Raw genomic sequence first — 20,000 nt, 5'->3', positions numbered from 1 at the left:
TGTCTTACCTCATAACACTCTTTCACAATCTAATGGGGGTGGGGGGAGTGAGGGCGGGGGGCGGGGGTGCAAAAAGCACAGCGATGAGGGGGGTGACAGACAGACAGACACACAGACAGACAGACAGACAGTGACCGGTCAGAGCAGGTCCAGAAACATGGGGCACATCTGTGTGTGTGTGTATGTCTGTACTTGTTGTTCGTGTGTGCGTGTCGTGTATGTGTGTACTTGTCATTTGTGTGTACGTGTCGTGTAGTGCGTGTCGTGTATGTGTGCATGTGTGTACTTGTCATTTGTGTGTATGTGTCGTGTTGTGTGTGTGTGTGTGCGTGCGTGTGCTTCTGTGTGTGTGTGAACTCTACGGTGCTAAGGAGAGGGTGAGAGTCAGAGATCCACAGTGTTTCTCCACATCTCTGGAACATGTGGGCTCTTCTCCAGGGGGTTGAGCTCAGTGTGGCAGGGTCATGCATTCTCACCCCACAGGGAGCAGGAAGGTCACCATATTTGACCTCACGGAGATGGTGTGTGATATGTGCCACTTATACATGCGTCCATGTCAAGGTTATTATAGTTAATGAAAACTAACTAAAAAAACGAAAACTAGGTGTGAAAAAACATTTTAGTTAAAGTCGCACAGAAATGGACGTTTGAGATCATCTAACTTCCGTAGTTTTACGTATTTCCGACGCAAACAAGCTATGAGGGTGGGACATGCGTTTAGAGGAATTTAATTGGACCATTGACAAGTGGACGGGTTTTAAGAACTTTAGACAGATTCGATCGAAGGATAGCGTTGATTGACGGGTGGATGTCGTGAGATTATTGGCCTAAAATCGAAGGTACCTGTTGTCGTCATTTGACGTGACCTACCATTTTCCAGGAAGTAAGAAATGATATACTTTGATATAAGATTACAACAAAAGTAGAATTTTGTAATTTTTTTGGCATACATATTTGAATAGGTGAACACTATGACCAATTATGTGAACCAAAATGGGACAGAATGCTTTTTTCATTTCAGTGCGACTTTAACTGAAATAAAAATAAAAACTAGTCTTTACAAAAAAACGATAACTAACTAAAAACTGTGTTTACAAAACTAACTAAAATAAACTAAAATTATAGAGAAAATGTCCTTAGTTTTAGTCTTTTTCATTTCATACATAAGCCTAGTATTTTTGGTGGATATTAAATCTATCCTCCATCTTTTCTTTAGCTGTGCCCCTGCGCAGAAGTAACCTGACGTGCGCCAGATGGTTTGTTTTGCACAGAGTGAAACCTGAGCTAGCGAGATCTCTCTCTCTCTCTCTCTCTACGTGAAGTTAATACAGCTGTGGAGTGCATTAGAGAGCTGTACAGAGGAGATACCGTCGTACTACGCCTCTCACCTCAAACTCCTTGGAGAAGGTATTGTTGCTGTGGAGCTCTGTCACGTGCTTCACAAACTGCTTCACCGTCATGGCCTCCTCCGGCTCATCTTCAACACAATATAACGTTTCATTTGACATAATATGTATATGTATAATTAACTATCCATAGTCTAGCAATTAACTATCCATAGTCTAGCAATTAACTATCCATAGTCTAGCAATTAACTATCCATAGTCTAGCAATTAACTATCCATAGTCTAGCAATTAACTATCCATAGTCTAGCAATTAACTATCCATAGTCTAGCAATTAACTATCCATAGTCTAGCAATTAACTATCCATAGTCTAGCAATTAACTATCCATAGTCTAGCAATTAACTATCCATAGTCTAGCAGTCTAGCAAACTGATGCTCATCTACGTATTCCATCGGATCAGGGGTGACTGTGACTGTGTCTGTAATATAGGCGGAGCAACTATTAAAATTCAATACATGGGGGGAGGCAGTGAGTGTGCGTGTGTGTGTGTGTGTGTGTGTGCGCATGTGTACCTGTGGCCAGCAGAAGGGGTGTGGCAGGTGCAGAGATGACTTTGGGCGTGGCGTTGTCCTCTGAGTAGGGATTTATAGTCTGGAAGCAGTTCCTGTAAAACATCCACATCTCATCAACCTTTCACATCAAATATGAGGACTTTTCACAATCAGAATGGGCTTATTGCCAGGTAGTTTACAAGGTACTCATTTGCTTCTGTCAGTGGTGCATGTGTGTGTGAGTGTGTGCGTGTGTGTTTCTGTGTGTGTACAGTATGTGTATGTGTGTTTATGTGTGTGTCTGTGTGTGTGTATGTGTGTTTGTGTGTGTGTCTGTGTGTGTGTGTGTCTGTGTGTGTGTGTGTGTCTATAGTATGTGTGTGTGTGTGTGTGTGTGTGTGTGTGTGTGTGTGTGTGTGGGAAGGAGCCCCACCTCCAGTAGATGAGTATGGCGACCAGTACGAGCAGACAGAGGACGGCGAGGGTGGAGACGACGGCCAGGGGCACAACAGTCCTGCGCTCACGCCCCTCCCCGCTGCCCACCATGCCCAGATGAGACTCCTGGCTGCTGTTACTCCCCTCTGGTGGTAGGAGGAGAAAGAGCATGTTAAAGGAGAATGCTCGTTTTTGATAACCTGGACCTTATTTACGGCATATTATAAGACGTTTGACTCACCGAGATAACTTTGGTGTAATTCGGAGGCCTGTAGAAGAAATTTAAAATCCAGCGCGAGCCAAGTATATCCATGTAATGGCGGCGGACGGGGCACCGAGAATGCAGCTTCTAAAAAATCTATGTTCTGCCGCGAAACGGTTGTTTTCATCAATCTGTCTTTATAAATCACTAGTTGTACTTACATAGAGTGAGGGCTTGTTGTGGTTTTTCACATGCTTCTGTAATATGATCTTTAGAAACGTCTTTAGAAACGAAATAGCTTCCCCACTTTCTCCAGCACGCATGCGCACAGCGCGCAGACTGGCTATTCTCCATTATGTCTGTAAGATACACTCGCGGCTCACATTCTCTACTCTACGATCGGCTTGTTGGTGCCTGGAATATTGTGTGCAATATGCCTGAATATTTATCAGATTTTGAGGATATAGAAGATGACTTAGAATATGATGGACGCCGATCGTAGCGTAGAGAATGTGAGCCGCGAGTGTAGCCTACAGACGGAGAATAGCCAGTCTGCCGCTGTGCGCATGCGTGCTGGAGCAAATAGGGAAGCTATTTCGTTTCTAAAGACGTTTCTAAAGACGTTTCTAAAGATCATATTACAGAGGGAAAAACGTGTGTGAAAACCACAACCACAACCTCTATGGAAGCCCAACTAGTGATTCATAAAGACAGATTGATGAAAACAACTGTTTCGCGGCAGAACATAGATTTTTTAGAAGCTGCATTCTCGGTGCCCCGTCCGCCGCCATTACATGGATATACTTGGCTCGCGCTGGATTTTAAATTTCTTCTACAGGCCTCCGAATTACACCAAAGTTATCTCGGTGAGTCAAACGTCTTATAATATGCCAGGTTGTCAAAAACGAGCATTCTCCTTTAAACACATTCATACATCAAACACGCACACGCATGCACACACACACACACACACACACACACACACACACACACACACACACACACACACACACACACACACACAGGCATTCAACCCCCCCCCCCTCTCCACACACACACACACACACATTCTCACACACATTCACACACACCCACACACACACACACACACACACACACACACAGTCATGTTTTCCTATCTGAAAAGAAGCTCAATGATCTTATTATGGCTCCTAGGATATCAGCTGATCCGCTGCTGTGGCTCCAGCAGGTGGTGGTATCTCTGGGTGTGTGGCTCCAGCAGGTGGTGGTATCTCTGGGTGTGTGGTGGTATCTCTGGGTGTGTGGTGTTACCTTTCCTCCTCTCCTCCAGAGACTCGCTGAGGCCTCGCCCCTCTCCAGAGCCCCTGTCCTGTCCTTCCTCCAGCTCGCCCAACCGCTCAACACTCCCCAGTCTGTCAGTCGTCTCAGTCTCTCTGTCAGTCTCTCTGTCAGTCTCTCTGTCGGTCTCTCTGTCAAAGTAGAACCCTGAAGAGAAACCTCCAGAGTCACCGCTGGTCTCACTTTCTGCCCCGCTCCCCACCTCGCTGGCCGTCTCTTCCCGGGGGTCCGGGGGTGTGCGAGACGGCGACAGGCCCGTCCCGAGCGCCGGGGTCACGTCTCTCTCCTGACCCGAGCAGGGGCCCTCACAGAGCCCGGACCCCGAGACACCGCTCCCCTCAGCCGGGTCCTCCAGGGAGAGAGGGGGGGACAGAAGCCCCTCTTCAGGAGGGGGGAGAGGAGGGTGCAGGGTGGTGGAACGTCCCTCGGGGGGGGGCTCTGGGTAAGGGGTTGGAGAGGGGCGGAGGGTGGAGGAGGAGGAGGAGCCCGAGGGAGGCGCGGTCGGGCGTGGAACGCGGCGAGGGGCCGCTTCGGAGCGGGCCGGAGGAGGGGTCTGGCGGGAAGGAGGGGCCGGGCGGCCAGGGCCCAACTCCGGGGCGGAGACGGCGGCTTCGGGCCGGAGGGAGGGCGCAAGGATGGAGGCGGAGCTCTCGCGGCGGTTCTGAGCGCCGGGTGCGTCTGTTCGGACTGGTACAGAGAGGTACAGCACGGTCACACAAAATATGACAAAGAGACGCAGGGCCGGTGACAACCCCCTCGGCTGAGTCAAGAGCACAGGACAGCCACCAGGGGGCGACCTGGAGCCACAGAAGAGGCAGGCAGCAGGATGGAAAGATCCCAGAAGCAGATGATGTGAGAAGAAGAAGAAGAAGAAGTGGCGTGCTGAGATTCAAGAAGAAGACTGAGAAGCCACCATGGAGGAGACTACGGTACCAACACACTCTGGTAAACACACACACACACACACACACACACACACACACTGGTAAACACACACACACACACACACACACACACTGGTAAACACACACACGGTAGAAAAAGCCACAAAAGAAAAACAGTGATCTTGATCATCACCATCACCGATATCACCCCTATCCTCACCAGCGAGCCACACACACACACACACACACACACACACACACACACACCCTCAGCGCCAAGCTCCCGCCAACGACACAGTCCCAACCAGCCCAAGCCCAAGGTCATGGCAGTGTCATGTGTTGTATAATTAAGGATCATAACCCACACCGCAAACCACAGGAGAAAGGCACGAGCATCGCACACACACACACACACACATACATACACACACACACACACACACACACACACACACATACACAGACACACACACACACACACACCTATCACCAACCAACCACTCTAACATCGAGCATGTGTGTGTACTGTATGCAGGCTTTGGTCACCTGATATGCAACGTGCATTATCACATTCAAGAATATCTTAAGCTGAAGCCTTTGTAATTCAATAACCTTAAATGGACATGCATTGATGTGTGTGTTACGTACGTGAGTGCATTGTGGGATATGTAGTCCCTACCATTGAACATGAGCTGTGTGGTGTGTGGCATGGTGCTGACGAGGGGGCTGCTGGGAGTCCTAGCTTGGACCGGGGGCAAAGAGGACTCGGAGGTCACTGGGGTCTCTGAGAGGGGCGTGGTATTGGTCCGTCTGCCATCACCGTCATTGGACAGAGAGGTGACCAATCCCTGGCCGTCTCTGTTCCCTGTGTGAATAGATTGAGCCGTGATGAATCTGAGGTAGCCTGACGCACGAAGGCTTATGCGAAGCAAACCATCTGGGAACTCTCCGTTGGAAACTGTTTGGAAAAGGGCAGGCACTTTCAAAAATATTTGATAATTGATACTACCATCTTGTCTATCACCGTCTATCACATGCTAACTTCAACCGTTCCTCGCTGTCGTCACACTTAAACCTGCCCAGCGTAGCTGTTTGTGTTTCAAATTCCTCAGAACCAAGGCTGATTGGCGAGATCATTTTCTGATCTGGCCCAAACGGATCTCTATGGAGAGTATCCAAACTGATTTGCCAGAGAAACAGAATGTGAGCAAGATCAGGACGGTCTCACAAGGCTAAGTCTAAGGCTTCCAGCTCAGTATGCTGGGTCAGGATTCAATGGTGCCGAAGCAGTGCTCGACCATGAACATAAATATTAAAATTAACTGCCTTTTAGCGATCTTTAATCGTCCAGTAATGTCTAATCTTTCAGCCTGTGGAACTAACTGCAGTGCTGTGAGTCGTCTCTGTCTCACCCAGTGCTGGTGTGGTGGTAGATGCGGCCGCCTCAGACACGGTGCTGTTGTCCATATCCTCATAGAAGATATCGATGACCTCTACGTCTTCAGCAGGAGGGGTGTAGAGGTCGCCCCCAGGTGGTAGGAGCTCCGCTACTGCAGGCTGAAAGAGAAACCGAACATTCCAAAAGGCGTTTTTTTTTTTAGGAAATTGTAAATAATATGCACCAGGATGAGAGAGAGGAAGTAGACGACGGTGTTTTAGGACCTGGGGGGAGAACGACAGCGAAGCCTCCTCTGTGATTCGCCGGCGGACGGGCATGTCGGTGGTCTTGGCAACGGGAAACAGGAAGCCCGGCTGGTCTGTTACCATAGTAACCCAGATAGCGCTCTTGCCGTCGGCGGCGGAGCCGGTGTGCGGCCGGTCCGACGGGATGCGCTTGTTCTGGTCCACGCGGTTCTGATCCGCTCCGGTTCGGTCCGGTTTGGTTCTTGTCCGGTCTACCGGCCTCTGTTTGGGCCATCTCTGGTCCACTCTGGTCTCTGGTGGAAGTGACGTCTCAGAAGGCACTGTAGGGACAGCGGTAGTGCGAGTCTGGACCGGCCCGTTCTGGTTCTGCTGAGTTGGAATCTCAACCCGGTTCTGGTAGACTCTGGTCTGCTCCACTGGGACCTCATCCACTGGGCTGTCATCTAGCGGGTCCGCCTGGTCCACCTGGTTCTGGTCCACCTGGTTCTGATCCGTCTGGGCTGTGCCATCTGCACTGCTGGCTTCAGTCTCTGCAGGGTCGGTGTCAGGGCCAAACTCACTCACTGAGAAGGGGACAAGTCAATATTACTGGCAAGGACCTCACCATACCATACATACACATATACATATATACCATACATATTACCATACACAGCATTACGCTACATAATTTACTGAAAATGTAAAAACAGCTGAAATTACAACTCTATCCCCCGCTCCCTGGAGCTGGTCCTGAGGGCGGAGGGAATGTAAGGACATTTTAAATCCATTTAAACATGAATAATGTAATCTATCATTCATTTTGTATATATTGATACCCTGTCTTGGAAATTTGCGATACTGTACCGCAGAGAATCAATACAGTATTGCGAAAAAAAACAACATTATTATTAATATTATAAATATAATATCGATTTTACTGCACAAGCTTCTCCTGTGAACCTTATTGGAGAAGTTCATACAGAACTGCTCGGATTCTCTATCAGTTTTAAAAAGCTTAGAACCACACGGTACATTCAAAACACATAGAACCTGTGAGTCCCGACCAGAAGAAGACTCTACACCAGCCCCTGGCGAGCACTCGCGTGCCAAAGAGCCACTAGGCCCTGTCCTAAACATCGACCGTGTCCTGGTCTCACCCGGGTCCTCCAGGGGCATGTCCACTATGATCTGGTCACTCATGTGTCCTGTCAGGCCGTTGGTGCAGACGGCCACCACCTGGACCACATAGCTGCTGTTGGCCAGGAGCCCGGGAATGATGGCGCCCTGGGACACGGGGACATGTCCACACAGCCACCGGTCAATCAGTACACTCGACAGAGACGACGCAGGAGTGTTCAGTCAATTCAATCATCAAATCAGTGTCAATCAATCAACTCATCAGTGACTCTCGCAACACATGCATAATTCCCCTCGGGGATCAATAAAGTACTACCTAAAGCAGCCACAGAGGGAGGCGTGGCTGCAGCAGGCGATCGATGACACGCGGGCGGCAGCTAAACCCTGGTGTCCTGTTCTGGACTGTCACATGTGTGCTGTTGAACTGAGCTGTAGAGAGCGTGCGATTCTACAGATATGGAGTGTGGTTTGTGTTCAGAGAGCAGGGGTGTGTAGTGTGGTGTAGTGTAGTGTAGTGTGCTTTCAGAGAGCTGGGGTGTGTACTGTAGAGTAGTATAGTGTAGTGTGTTTTCAGTGGGCAGGGGTGTGTAGTGTAGTGTAGTGTAGTGTAGTGTAGTGTGTTTTCAGTGGGCAGGGGTGTGTAGTGTAGTGTAGTGTGTTTTCAGAGAGCAGGGGTGTGTAGTGTAGTGTGACGTGTAGTGTAGTGTGTTTTCAGTGGGCAGGGGTGTGTAGTGTAGTGTGTTTTCAGAGAGCAGGGGTGTGTAGTGTAGTGTAGTGTGTTTTCAGTGGGCAGGGGTGTGTAGTGTAGTGTGTAGTATAGTGTAATGTGTTTTCAGTGGGCAGGGGTGTGTAGTGTAGTGTGTAGTGTAGTGTAGTGTGTTTTCAGTGGGCAGGGGTGTGTAGTGTAGTGTGTAGTATAGTATAGTGTGTTTTCAGAGAGCAGGGGTGCGTGCGGTCAAACAGTTTGTTGTCAGATCGATGCTCACGGGAGAGAATAGTCTAAATGTGTGACTGTCATCGTGTGTCCTGTCTGTAGCTGAACAACCTGTATTTCTGTTCTGAATTAAACAATGCATGAATGAATAAACTTACAAACAAACAAACAAACAAAACAAACAAACAAACAAAACAAACAAACAAACAAGCGGCGCTGGTGTCTCACCACGTCCTGGTCCCCGTCCGTGCGGTACTCGTGTTTGGGCTGTCCCTGTCCCTGCAGCCGCTGGTAGGTGACGGCGTACCAGTCGATGGTGGTGTCGTAGACCGCCCGCGGCCGCTCCCACGTCACCACGATGGTGGTGTCGTTCTGGGCGTCGGCCTGCATGTTCTCCGGCTCCGAGCTGCACGCTGGCGGACACAAACACGGTGTGTTCAGCTGATCACTGGCGCTCGTTTTATCTGTATCTACTTCAAGCCTTCTTTACGGCTCTTTAGTGGCAGACGTCTGTACTGAGAGAGATCTCCGGTGTCACAGATCCGCTGGCACATTGAAGGTGATATCCACGATGACCTACATCACATAAGCACATTCCTGGTGACCGGCACTGCCATCCTACCAAGTACACTATCAGTGGTAGAATGATGATCTCCTTTGTCACAGGTGTCACAGTGTCCCTCCACGCTGGGGTCGATGTCGGGCCCTCTGAAGACACGCGGGCCCCTCTCAGAAACACCGCTTTAACCAGCTACACAATACAGTACCATTTAAATGTGCCAGTAGGTGTGAATGTGCCAGGTATCGATGAGGACCATATTCCACAGGAGAAGGAATATGTCCCTTTAACTCCTGGATTCTCCACATTTCACCAGCAATATTTTGATGTTTAAGTGTAATTTGATGATTAAAGCTCACACATTGTCACATGCACACCCCCATGGATATTTCCTGAAGCCACTTTCCTCCACTCCCTCCCACGCGATGAAAGAAAGGATAAGTGGTTGAATTTTATTTATAATTGTAATATTCCCGAAACCCTTCCTAAATCAGTCTTGTCCTAAGTACACGCGACGCGAGCGAGCGTCAGCGACAAAATGCGTTCCATTGCTTTGTTTTCTGTTGTTGTGTCCTAACTGAATTTGAATTTATTTATTGAGGATAGCCCCTTGAGATGTATCATCTCATTTTCGAGGGGGTCCTATAACACAAATACAAACATTAAACAATGAATTACAGAATACATAAAACAACACAAATACACACGCACACTTAGCTCAACAACTCCCACCCACCCACACAGCCTAGTTACAACTGGACGCGAGCGACGCAGCACGAAGCGGCGCGACGTTTTAACTGCCCTTTTGACGCTCGCCCTGTTCCTATTTCCCTCCTGTCGCTCGCGCTGACAGGCGTTCGTTCTTTAACTGTCTTCAGTTGGGAATATAGACAAATGACGTAACAGAACAGGACATTTAACGGTTTCGGTTAGGACAGCAAGCATGCGATGTCACGTTCTGTTGCTCGCGTCGCAAGCAGTTATGGTGCGTTCGTTTATAACTGGGAGGTGGCAAATTGCGACTTGCTACTAGGAATGATTAATAAAACACCGCATGAACTCGCACTTCCTCGTCGCAAATTCGGATATGTTTCTCAGCCCCCAGTTGCTCGAATGCACTAGATATAACTAGGTAACTGTGATATAATGGTATATAGATATAACTAGGTAACTGTGATATAATGGTATATAGATTTAACTAGGTAACTGTGATATAATGGTATATAGCTCGAATGCACACAGGTCGGAAGTAGGTATTTTGCCACTTGCGACTTGCCACCTCCGACCACAAACGAACGCACCATTAGGACACGGTGTTAGTGTGCGCTGCGCACTTTACTCGCGAATCGTTTATAAATCTCGGCCAGTTTGAACAAGGACTTGCAAAGTTCCTGCTTCTAAGGAACGATGCTATAGGCCTACCAACTGTTCGTGAAGACGCTGAAACTGTAAGTACAAAAATACCAAACTCCAGAGTTGTGCTTTGTGTGTGTGGATGGTGGCTGTTGTAGCCGGCGCGCTAACGTTAGTATTATTCTAACAGGCACTTAGATTGTTTACAGTTGGCTCGCCTATATTTGCTTTAAAGCTATTTTGGTAATAACGTTAGGCCGTGACTGCTATTTTAGCCTCCTGGTTTAACTAAAAAGGCTCGGGTACATGAGCCAACAAGTTGCTGGTAAGCTATAGACCTTTTTCTGTGCAACGTCATCATCCTGTTTCGAAATTGCACACGCATCGCTGTAATGACACCTGTCAATAGAATCGATGCATTTGATTGATGCACCTGGTGGCAACCCTGACCCTAACGGCTGGTGGTGGTCGTTTTCTGGATCGCTAGGCGGGTCAAAATCGTAAGGAACCAAATTAGCTGCCATCTTTTCAAAACAGCAAAGTGGGCGGTAACATTGCCTGGCGGGAACTAATTTAAATAAACAATTAGCATACTCTGAATCAAGTCAATTCAGCCTGGGGGGGGGGGGGATACTAAAATAGCCCTGATAAATAAATACATGTTTATTCAGACCAAAGGACATTATAGAACACATTTTCGGGACCAAAGGTAGAGATAGAAGGTAGGTTAAATTAGCATATGTGGAACCCTTTAAAGTGCAGGTGTGGTGTCATAGCTGGGGGGCGCATCATAAATAAAAATAACATAACATAACATAACTCAGGAGGAGGAGAGAGGAGGAAGAGGAGAGAGCTGAGGACGTGGAGAGAAGAGGAGAGGAAGATGTAGAGATCAAGATAAGGGAGAGACGCTTCTCCTGTGTGTCTCTGAGAGGAGAGACCTGCCAGAGCGGTTCAGAGAGGAGAGACACGCTGCGTGCGCTCTGAGGAAAAGGCATGTCGCAATTTATGACCGCTTCTCTCAATTTCAAAAAAGAGCTCCGAAGCATTTACCGCACCGTTGGGAACTACAACGTACGGTTTCCTAGCAACCACTACAGCCGCTTCAGGGCCTCTTTTTGAAAGTGAGAAAGAGGAGTTGGGGGGGGGGGGGCTTTAATGTGTCACATGACCTGGTGAGTGGGCAATATTACCACTAAGACCCGATCACAGGTCCCTTCTCTTGGCCCTACCCCTGGTGCCTTCGACTGGGTAGTGGCCCTTCAGAACGGAGCCACGAGGGGCAGGGTTGAAATATCTACTGTACCTAGGAAATGGGACGCCGCTCGCTACTGTACGTTACCGGTAGCTTCTTCTTGGTAAATTGTTCCTCGTTTTCTGCCCTGAGTTGTATTAATACTAATACAATAGTTGCCTATAGTTCTAACCTTAATAATAATTAATAGTTTCCTGGTTTGCTCAGGAGTCCCTGGGTTGTTGCAGCATGGTTCTAACATTCTAGTAGTACTAGTTCTGATACCCGTTGGAGTTCACAACCAGTCCATTTAGTCCATTAGCCTAGCTGTCGCCCCCCAGAATCACAGATAGGGGCTCCTGGTTAAAGGCTAGGGGTTAGGACCTAGGACCTAGGGTCTAGGGGCTCCTGGTTAAAGGCTAGGGGTTAGGACCTAGGACCTAGGGTCTAGGGGCTCCTGGTTAAAGGCTAGGGGTTAGGACCTAGGACCTAGGGGCTCCTGGTTAAAAGCTAGGGGTAAGGACCTAGGACCCAGCACCCAGTAGAGAGGAGATAGGGTCTAGGGCTTAGATGTTAGGCGGTCCTGGTACCGTACTAGTGGCCTAGGGCCTAGTGTTTGGGCTGGTACTGTACGTACTGGGTGTGAGGACCTCCTCGGTGCCGGTGTAGGAGGAGAACACCAGGCCCATGAACTGCTGCTGCTGCTCCCTGTAGTTGTTCTGCAGGTAGTCCATCAGCATCACGTACCCCGCCTGCTGCATGGTCATCACCTCGCAGAACACCTCCAGCTAGAACACAACACACACATGAGTTAGAACCCTGTTATAAACACCTCCAGCTAGAACACAACACACACATGAGTTAGAACCCTGTTATAAACACCTCCAGCTAGGAGACACAACACACACATGAGTTAGAACCCTGTTATAAACATGGTCATCACCTCACAGAACACCTCCAGCTAGAACACAACACACACATGAGTTAGAACCCTGTTATAAACACCTCCAGCTAGAACACAACACACACATGAGTTAGAACCCTGTGGTAAACACCTCCAGCTAGGAGACACAACACACACATGAGTTAGAACCCTGTTATAAACACCTCCAGCTAGAACACAACACACACATGAGTTAGAACCCTGTTATAAACACCTCCAGCTAGAACACAACACACACATGAGTTAGAACCCTGTTGTAAACAGCTGTATGGCCATCGCCAAGCAGAACATCTCCAGTCGGTAGAGGAAGAGGAGACAGAGAGAGAGAGAGAGAGAGAGGGAGAGAGAGAGAGGGAGAGAGAGAGGTAGAGAAAGAGAGAGAGAGGTAGAGAGAGAGAGTGAGAGAGGAAGAGAGAGAGAGGTAGAGAGAGAGAGAAATAGAGAGAGAGAGAGAGAAAGAGAGAGAGAGGAGTTAGTAATACAGAGGGCAACGGTGGCATGCGTGCATAAATGCCATGTTGGATTGGAACAAAAAAATGAGTTACATCACACGTGTACGGTAATTGTGTGTGCGTGTGCGTGTGTGTGTGTGTGTGTGTGTGTGACAGACAGAGAGAGATGGTGTGTGCAGAGGTAAGAGTGTGTATCAGCTGATGTGCTCAGCACGCTGGAATGGTAAGTCCATCTAAATGGTTAATCACAATCAGTCCGCTCCCACTGCCTCCATCCTGATATACTGAAATTTTAATGGTTAAGAGAAAACTAGCAGCTCTTAAAGCGGATTACAGACAGACGTGAAGCACGCAAACGACTTTCACAGCTCAGTAGAGCAGTTCCCCTGCCCTGCTAAGATGAGATTCTCAAAGTGCAGAAAGAGAGCGTATTCACTATATGCACAACTTCAGTACTTCCTGAAATTAGACATGCTTCTCTATTTCCTGTCCTACACTATTGGATTAAATGATTATTCAGGTGTGCCTGATCATTGTGCTGCAGTCAGGCACACCTGACTAATCACTTCCTCCAATAGTGTAGGACAGGAAATAGAGAAGCATGTCTAATTTCAGGAAGTACTGGAGTTGTGCAATTGGCTAATTGGGGAAGAACAGAGAGACAGATTCAGAGTTATCAAGTCGGCTTGCACCTATGAGGACTTTGTCCAGGTGTGTTGGTGCATGACAATAAACGCTGCAAGAACCAGATTCACTACACCAGGGGTAGATAAATCGACTGAGTCGGTTCAAATTCACCGTTCAAATCAAAACCGAAACTGAAATATTTTTTCGTAATGAATGCACCCAAAACTGAAGAAACACGTACAAGTCAGTTTCAACAGTTGAACAAAAATATGAATCTGACTGTAGTTAGATTTCATTTTAATATTTATGCATGTTCAAAACGCACTTGCCATGACACAGTTGCATATACAGTATATATATAATTGTGTTTCTATCCCTGTGCTTGTGCCTGTGCGTGTGTGTGTGTGTGTGTGTGTGCGTGTGTGTGTGTGTGCGTGTGCATGTGTGCCTCTGTGTGTGTGTGTGTATGTGCATGTGTGCCTCTGTGTGTGTGTGTGTGTGTCTATGTGCATGTGTGCCTCTGTGTGTGTGTGTGTGTGTGTGTGTGTGTGTGTGTGTGTGTGTGCCTGCGTGTGTGCCTGCGTGTGTGTGTGTTCCTGTGTGTGTGTGTGTGTGCCTACGTGTGTGCCTGCGTGTGTGTGTGTTCCTGTGTGTATGTTTGTGCTGCTCACCTGTCTCTCTGATATGGCGACGGTGTGTTTGAAGATAATCCACTCCACGGTCTCGGAGCAGGGCGGCGCGGTCAGGGACCCGTTGTAGGTGTAGTACTTATCAGTGGAGTTGGGCAGCAGTGCCCGCGGAGAGAAGGGTTCCACTGGACCACTCTTACCTTCACACACAACACGAACATCAACATCACACGCGCTCAGTATGTCACTGGACCACTCTTACCTTCACACACAACACCAACATCACACGCGCTCAGTATGTCACACACACTTCGTACAGATCCATCTTTCTCAGTGTGGTTCCTCTTCTGACAGTAGTGAGGTGTCACTTACCAAATCTGCTGACAGAGTTGACCCCCTCGATGATGGCGTTGAAGTTCTCGTTGTCTTCTAGACTGGTCTGTTGTGGTGAAATAGAGAATTTCAAATTCTTTGTTGCCATCACTTCCCTCCTCACACTACTGATGAGTCAGTCACACTACTGATGTCAGAGGAGACCACGGTCAAATACTATTTGAAATCACTGATACCATTGTACCAGGTGAGCACAGATACCTACAGATACTAACTAGCAGAGTTTCTCAGTGGAAAATACGTTTTCGCCGTTCTTCCGACTGGATTTGGCAAAAGTTTGATCTATGTTTTGTTACGCTGATTGGCAAGGCCCAGAGAGGAGGAGTGAGAGAGGCTCACCTCAAACAGGACGGCCATGGCTGTGATCCTGCCTCCGTCGCTCAGGGCGGTGTCCACGGACTGGAACCGCTCGGGGTCGTAGCAGTATATCTGCATCTGTGGGTGGGTGGGGTTCCACCGTCAGAACACAGGGAACAGGACACACTACAGCAGGCTATACCGGCATTTGAATGTAATTGGATAATGGTGGAACCTCTTCTCTTATAATGGTGGAACCAATTTCAGTCTTCTCTTATAAGTAGGCTGTTATAGCTGACAGATACATTACACGTGTACTGAGGCTGTAGAAGGCTATTATGTTTATGTTTATTTATGTTTATTATGTTTATGTTTATTTTGGATCCCCATTAGCTGTCACAGAACGGCAGCTTATCTTCCTGGGATCCACAACTTCCTGGGGTCCACATTATGGTGGGTTATTACTCATCGGTTGATTGGTTAATTGGTTGGTTAATTGGTTGGTTGATTGGTTAATTGGTTGGTTGATTGGTTGATTGGATGATTGGCTGATCAGGGGCTCTACCTCCAGAGGGAACTTCATCCCGTTGAGGCTGTGTTCCGACCCGTCCGAGGAGCTGTTGCAGCGACCCCAGTGGAACGTGATCCGACCCACCTGGAACCGGGATCTCAGCCCACCTCCGCTCACATAGTACTCTCCCTGCACATCTATCACCACTGTACACACACACACATACACATTCATTAACATTCTATCAAGGGATCGCTCCCTGACAACACACACACACACACACACAGACACACACATACACACACACACACACACATTCATTAACATTCTATCAAGGGATCGCTCCCTGACAACACACACACACACACACACACACACACACACACACACACAGACACACACACACACACACACACACACACAAGCCTTTTTACTGGCTAATTGTCTTCCTTCGAGCCTGTATAGAACAGAGAGATGAATATCTGATTTCTATGAAGCCTGATCCAAACGTTGGCCCAGATAGATCTCATTTCATGTGATAGACAGGTATTCTGCATGTCCTCTCACATCTCTCCTTCTCAAGACATGACTCTCTCTCCCTCTATCTCTCTCTATAACACTGATAACCCTAATATCATCTGATAATCTTCCATTCATCTATCCATCCATCAATCCCTCCCTCCCTCCCTCCCTCCCTCCCTCCCTCCCTCCCTCCCTCCCTCTCTCCATCCATTCATCCATCCATCCATCTTCACACCCATCCCTCCCTCCCTCCATCCCTCCCTCTCCATCCATCCATCCATCCATCTTCACACCCCTCCCTCCCTCCCTCCCTCCCTCCCTCCCTCCCTCCCTCCCTCCCTCCCTCCCTCCCTCCCTCTCTCCATCCATCCATCCATCCATCTTCACACCCATCCCTCCCTCCCTCCCTCCCTCCCTCTCTCCATCCATCCATCCCTCCCTCCCTCCCTCCCTCCCTCCCTCCATCCATCCATCCATCCCTTAGGCGGGGCCTAAGGAGCGGGGCGGACGTGCCTGTCTTGCCGTCGTTGGTGATGGTGGTGGTCTGGCGCGGCGTCTGCCTGTCCCAGCCCTCCAGCAGCAGGCCGCTGAACTGGACGCGCACCTGGGTGAAGGTGGTGTCGATGTCGATGGGCGACTGCCTGGCACTGTTGCATCCTGGGTACTTCCTCCCCCAGTTCCCCTGGTTCAGCGTCCCTGAGAAAGAGAGGGAGGGAGGGAGAGAGAGAGGGAGAGAGAGAGAGAGAGGGAGATTGAGAAAGAGAGAGGGAGAGAGAGGGAGAGAGAAAGAGAGAGAGAAAGAGGGAGAGAGGGAAAGAGAGATTGAGAGAGAGGGAGGGAGAAAGAAAGAGGGAGAGAGAGAGAGAGGGAGAGAGAGGGAGAGAGAGAGAGGGGGGGAAAGAGGGAGAGAGAGAGAGAGAGAGAGGGAAAGAGAGAGAGAGGGAGAGAGAGAGAGGGGGAGAGAGAGGGAGAAAGAGAGAGAGGGGGAGAGAGAGGGGGAGAGAGAGGGAGAGAGAGAGGGAGAGTAAGGGAAGTAACCTATTTAAAAACTCACTGAACATTTCTCCCACCCATTTTGAGGGGGTAAAGATTTCAACTCACAGACAGCAGACAGCAGACAGACAGACAGGCAGACAGACAGACAGACAGGCAACAGACAGACAGACAGACAGGCAGCAGACAGACAGACAGACAGACAGACAGACAGACAGACAGACAGACAGACAGACAGACAGACGTGCTCCTTTCTTTAATAGACAGGTGAGGAAGAGAAGATGAGTGGATATAAGAGCGCAGCGCCATTCAGCACCGAGCAGAGAGGCGGGCACAACCCAAACACACTCTCAACCGGTTAGAGTTCAGTAAAAACATTCAAGTTATTTACCGCAAACAAACAAACAAACAAAAATTCAGCTACAGGCAATTATCTTAGAACCAGCATTCCCAAACTACAAATCAAACAATTCAAGTCAGACATCGGCAACCAAGCAAGAGGTTGTTAACCTTAATAGCCCAAGCACTGCCCATCCACCAAAGCACACACACACACACACACACACACGCACACACACACACAAACACACACACAACCTCCGGTCCATACACACCCATCCTGGCTGCTGGGTTGAGTCCTGAGGAGAGGAGATGAAGGAGGTGTTATTTCCGAAGCAGATGTCCCAGCAGAAGTTCACACATGCCTTGACCATCATGGCCCCACCATGTTCTCCCCTGTTCTCTGTGTCTGGTGTGTGTGTGTGTGTGTGTGTGCGCGCATGTGTGTGAGTCTGCCCTCTGTCTCCACTTTAAGCTGCACATGCATGATTAAAAGAAGCACTATACTGTGTGATAGGGCCCTAGTGTGTAGTACACTAACCACAATACCAGGGAAGTATCATCCTGCTGGAGTAATTAAAAGGTAAAAAGGTCTATTCACATGTATTAGTCCAAGTCTATTCACATGTATTAGTCAAGTCTATTCACATGTATTAGGCATTCAGAGCAGGGGCAGGGTCTCTAGTAAGGGAGAAAGGGCTGCGAGTCACTGGGCCAGGATCCAGGCCAGGAACAGAGGGTGAGCAGGGTGGAACCGGCCTGGACCAGGCCGGGAACAGAGGGTGAGCAGGGTGGAACCCGCCTGGACCAGGCTGGGAACAGAGGGTGAGCAGGGTGGAACCCGCCTGGACCAGGCCAGGAACAGAGGGTGAGCAGGGTGGAACCCGCCTGGACCAGGCCAGGAACAGAGGGTGAGCAGGGTGGAACCCGCCTGGACCAGGCCAGGAACAGAGGGTGAGCAGGGTGGAACCGGCCTGGACCAGGCCAGGAACAGAGGGTGAGCAGGGTGGAACCGGCCTGGACCAGGCTGGGAACAGAGGGTGAGCAGGGTGGAACCGGCCTGGACCAGGCTGGGAACAGAGGGTGAGCAGGGTGGAACCGGCCTGGACCACAACAAAAGACTGCTTTTCAGGACACTGGGCCCTGTTAAAGAGTCTTGGGCCCTTTTATTGTTTGTGTCCTATTTTTGTCTTTCTATCAAATGTCCCGTCGGTCTGTAACTTGTGTTGTATCGCCATCGTTTTTCTGACCAGGTCACTCTTGGGAATGAGACCCTGTGTCTCAATGAGATTTTACTTGTGTAAATACTGTAAAACATGGTGCACCATGGTGAGCATGGCCTCTCTCTGTCATAACTCTTCCTCTCTCGCCCCTTCTCTGTCTCTATTACAGAAACTACTAGTGCATCAAGGCATCATGGGTAATCAGAGCCTCGTTTATCAGGCGTGACTGACGTCCACTGGGAGTTATGGGGTCTAATCATTCCCAGGCTGAGATGAATTTAATTGTTACAATTGTGTCAAATTCAGAATGACAGGGGTGACAGATCTATGAAAAGCGTGTCTGTGTGTGTGTGTGTGTGTGTGTGTGTACAGTATGCTTTCTGCATGTATGGGTTTGTGAATACACGTGTGTAATAGCATGTGTGTCTATACCAGCATTTGTGTGCATGCCTGTATGTGTGAGTGAGTGAGTGAGTGAGTGAGTGAGTGAGTGAGTGAGTGAGTGAGTGAGTGAGTGAGTGAGTGAGTGAGTGTGTGTGTGTGTGTGTGTCTGTGTGTGTGTATGCTTCCTGCATGTATGGGTTTGTGAATACACGTGTGTAATAGCATGTGTGTCTATACCAGCATGTGTGTGCATGCCTGCGTGTGTATGTGTGTGTGAGTGAGTGAGTGAGTGAGTGTGTGTGTGTCTGTGTGTCTGTGTGTCTGTGTGTGTGTGTGTCCTACTCCAACAGTGAAGTGGCAGGGGGCTATCAGTCGGCTCAGTGGCCTCATCTGACCCCTCCCACTTAGCTCAGGAGGTAGAGCGCAAGGTCCCCGGTTCGATCCCAGCTTGAGCGAGACACTGAACCCCCAAATCGCTCATGTGCGGCATGGTGGCACAGTACCTAGTACTGTCACCCCACAGCATGAAGTTCTCCGGGCCTTTCTGTGCAGAGTTTCGATGTTCTCACCGTGTTCACAAGGGTTTACTCCCAAAAGAACCCAATATGAAAAACACGCAGAAGAACAGATGCTCTTCAGTCCGGTCCCTGACCAAGACGTGGACTGAGCACTTAGACCTGTTCCCTGGGCGCCATGAACGATGGCTGCCCACTGCTCCTGGCTGCCCCTGGAAGAGAACAACTTGGATGGGAGAAATGCAGGGAACAACTTCCACCGGCGACCCCGAAGGTGCATGTACTGTGTGTGTGTGTTGTGTACTGTGTGTGTGTGTATTGTGTACTGTGTGTGTGTGTGTTGTGTACTTTGTGTGTGTGTGTTGTGTACTTCGTGTGTGTATGTTGTGTACTGTGTGTGTGTTGTGTACTGTGTGTGTGTGTGTGTGTTGTGTGCTGTGTGTGTGTGTTGTGTACTGTGTGTGTGTTGTGTGCTGTGTGTGTGTTGTGTGCTGTGTGTGTGTGTTGTGTGCTGTGTGTGTGTGTGTGTGTAGTGTGCTGTGTGTGTGTGTGTGTGTTGTGTACTGTGTGTGTGTGTTGTGTGCTGTGT

The 20,000-nt window shown here is 49.0% G+C and overlaps 1 protein-coding gene across 1 annotated transcript in view; it reads right to left on the bottom strand.

The window, feature by feature from the left end:
* ptprz1b (protein tyrosine phosphatase receptor type Z1b) overlaps window positions 1-20,000 on the bottom strand; it is a gene marked incomplete at both ends in the record, with an annotated part of 48,943 nt that overhangs the window by 7,695 nt on the left and 21,248 nt on the right. The window contains 17 exons of the mRNA XM_084447683.1: window positions 9-29; window positions 1,389-1,477; window positions 1,921-2,012; window positions 2,333-2,480; window positions 4,040-4,142; window positions 4,371-4,543; window positions 5,420-5,605; window positions 6,153-6,297; window positions 6,403-6,947; window positions 7,524-7,650; window positions 8,666-8,850; window positions 12,221-12,371; window positions 14,277-14,434; window positions 14,607-14,673; window positions 14,967-15,062; window positions 15,490-15,641; window positions 16,471-16,653. Coding sequence (XP_084303809.1) covers window positions 9-29; window positions 1,389-1,477; window positions 1,921-2,012; window positions 2,333-2,480; window positions 4,040-4,142; window positions 4,371-4,543; window positions 5,420-5,605; window positions 6,153-6,297; window positions 6,403-6,947; window positions 7,524-7,650; window positions 8,666-8,850; window positions 12,221-12,371; window positions 14,277-14,434; window positions 14,607-14,673; window positions 14,967-15,062; window positions 15,490-15,641; window positions 16,471-16,653 — 2,621 coding nt within the window. The remainder of the gene's footprint in view (window positions 1-8; window positions 30-1,388; window positions 1,478-1,920; window positions 2,013-2,332; window positions 2,481-4,039; window positions 4,143-4,370; window positions 4,544-5,419; window positions 5,606-6,152; window positions 6,298-6,402; window positions 6,948-7,523; window positions 7,651-8,665; window positions 8,851-12,220; window positions 12,372-14,276; window positions 14,435-14,606; window positions 14,674-14,966; window positions 15,063-15,489; window positions 15,642-16,470; window positions 16,654-20,000) is intronic.

This window comes from Borostomias antarcticus (assembly GCF_949987555.1).
Source record: "Borostomias antarcticus genome assembly, chromosome: 13".
Classification (NCBI taxonomy): domain Eukaryota; kingdom Metazoa; phylum Chordata; class Actinopteri; order Stomiiformes; family Stomiidae; genus Borostomias; species Borostomias antarcticus.
Note: the sequence above shows the minus strand (reverse complement) of the source record. Positions and strands in the feature narration are given on the sequence as shown.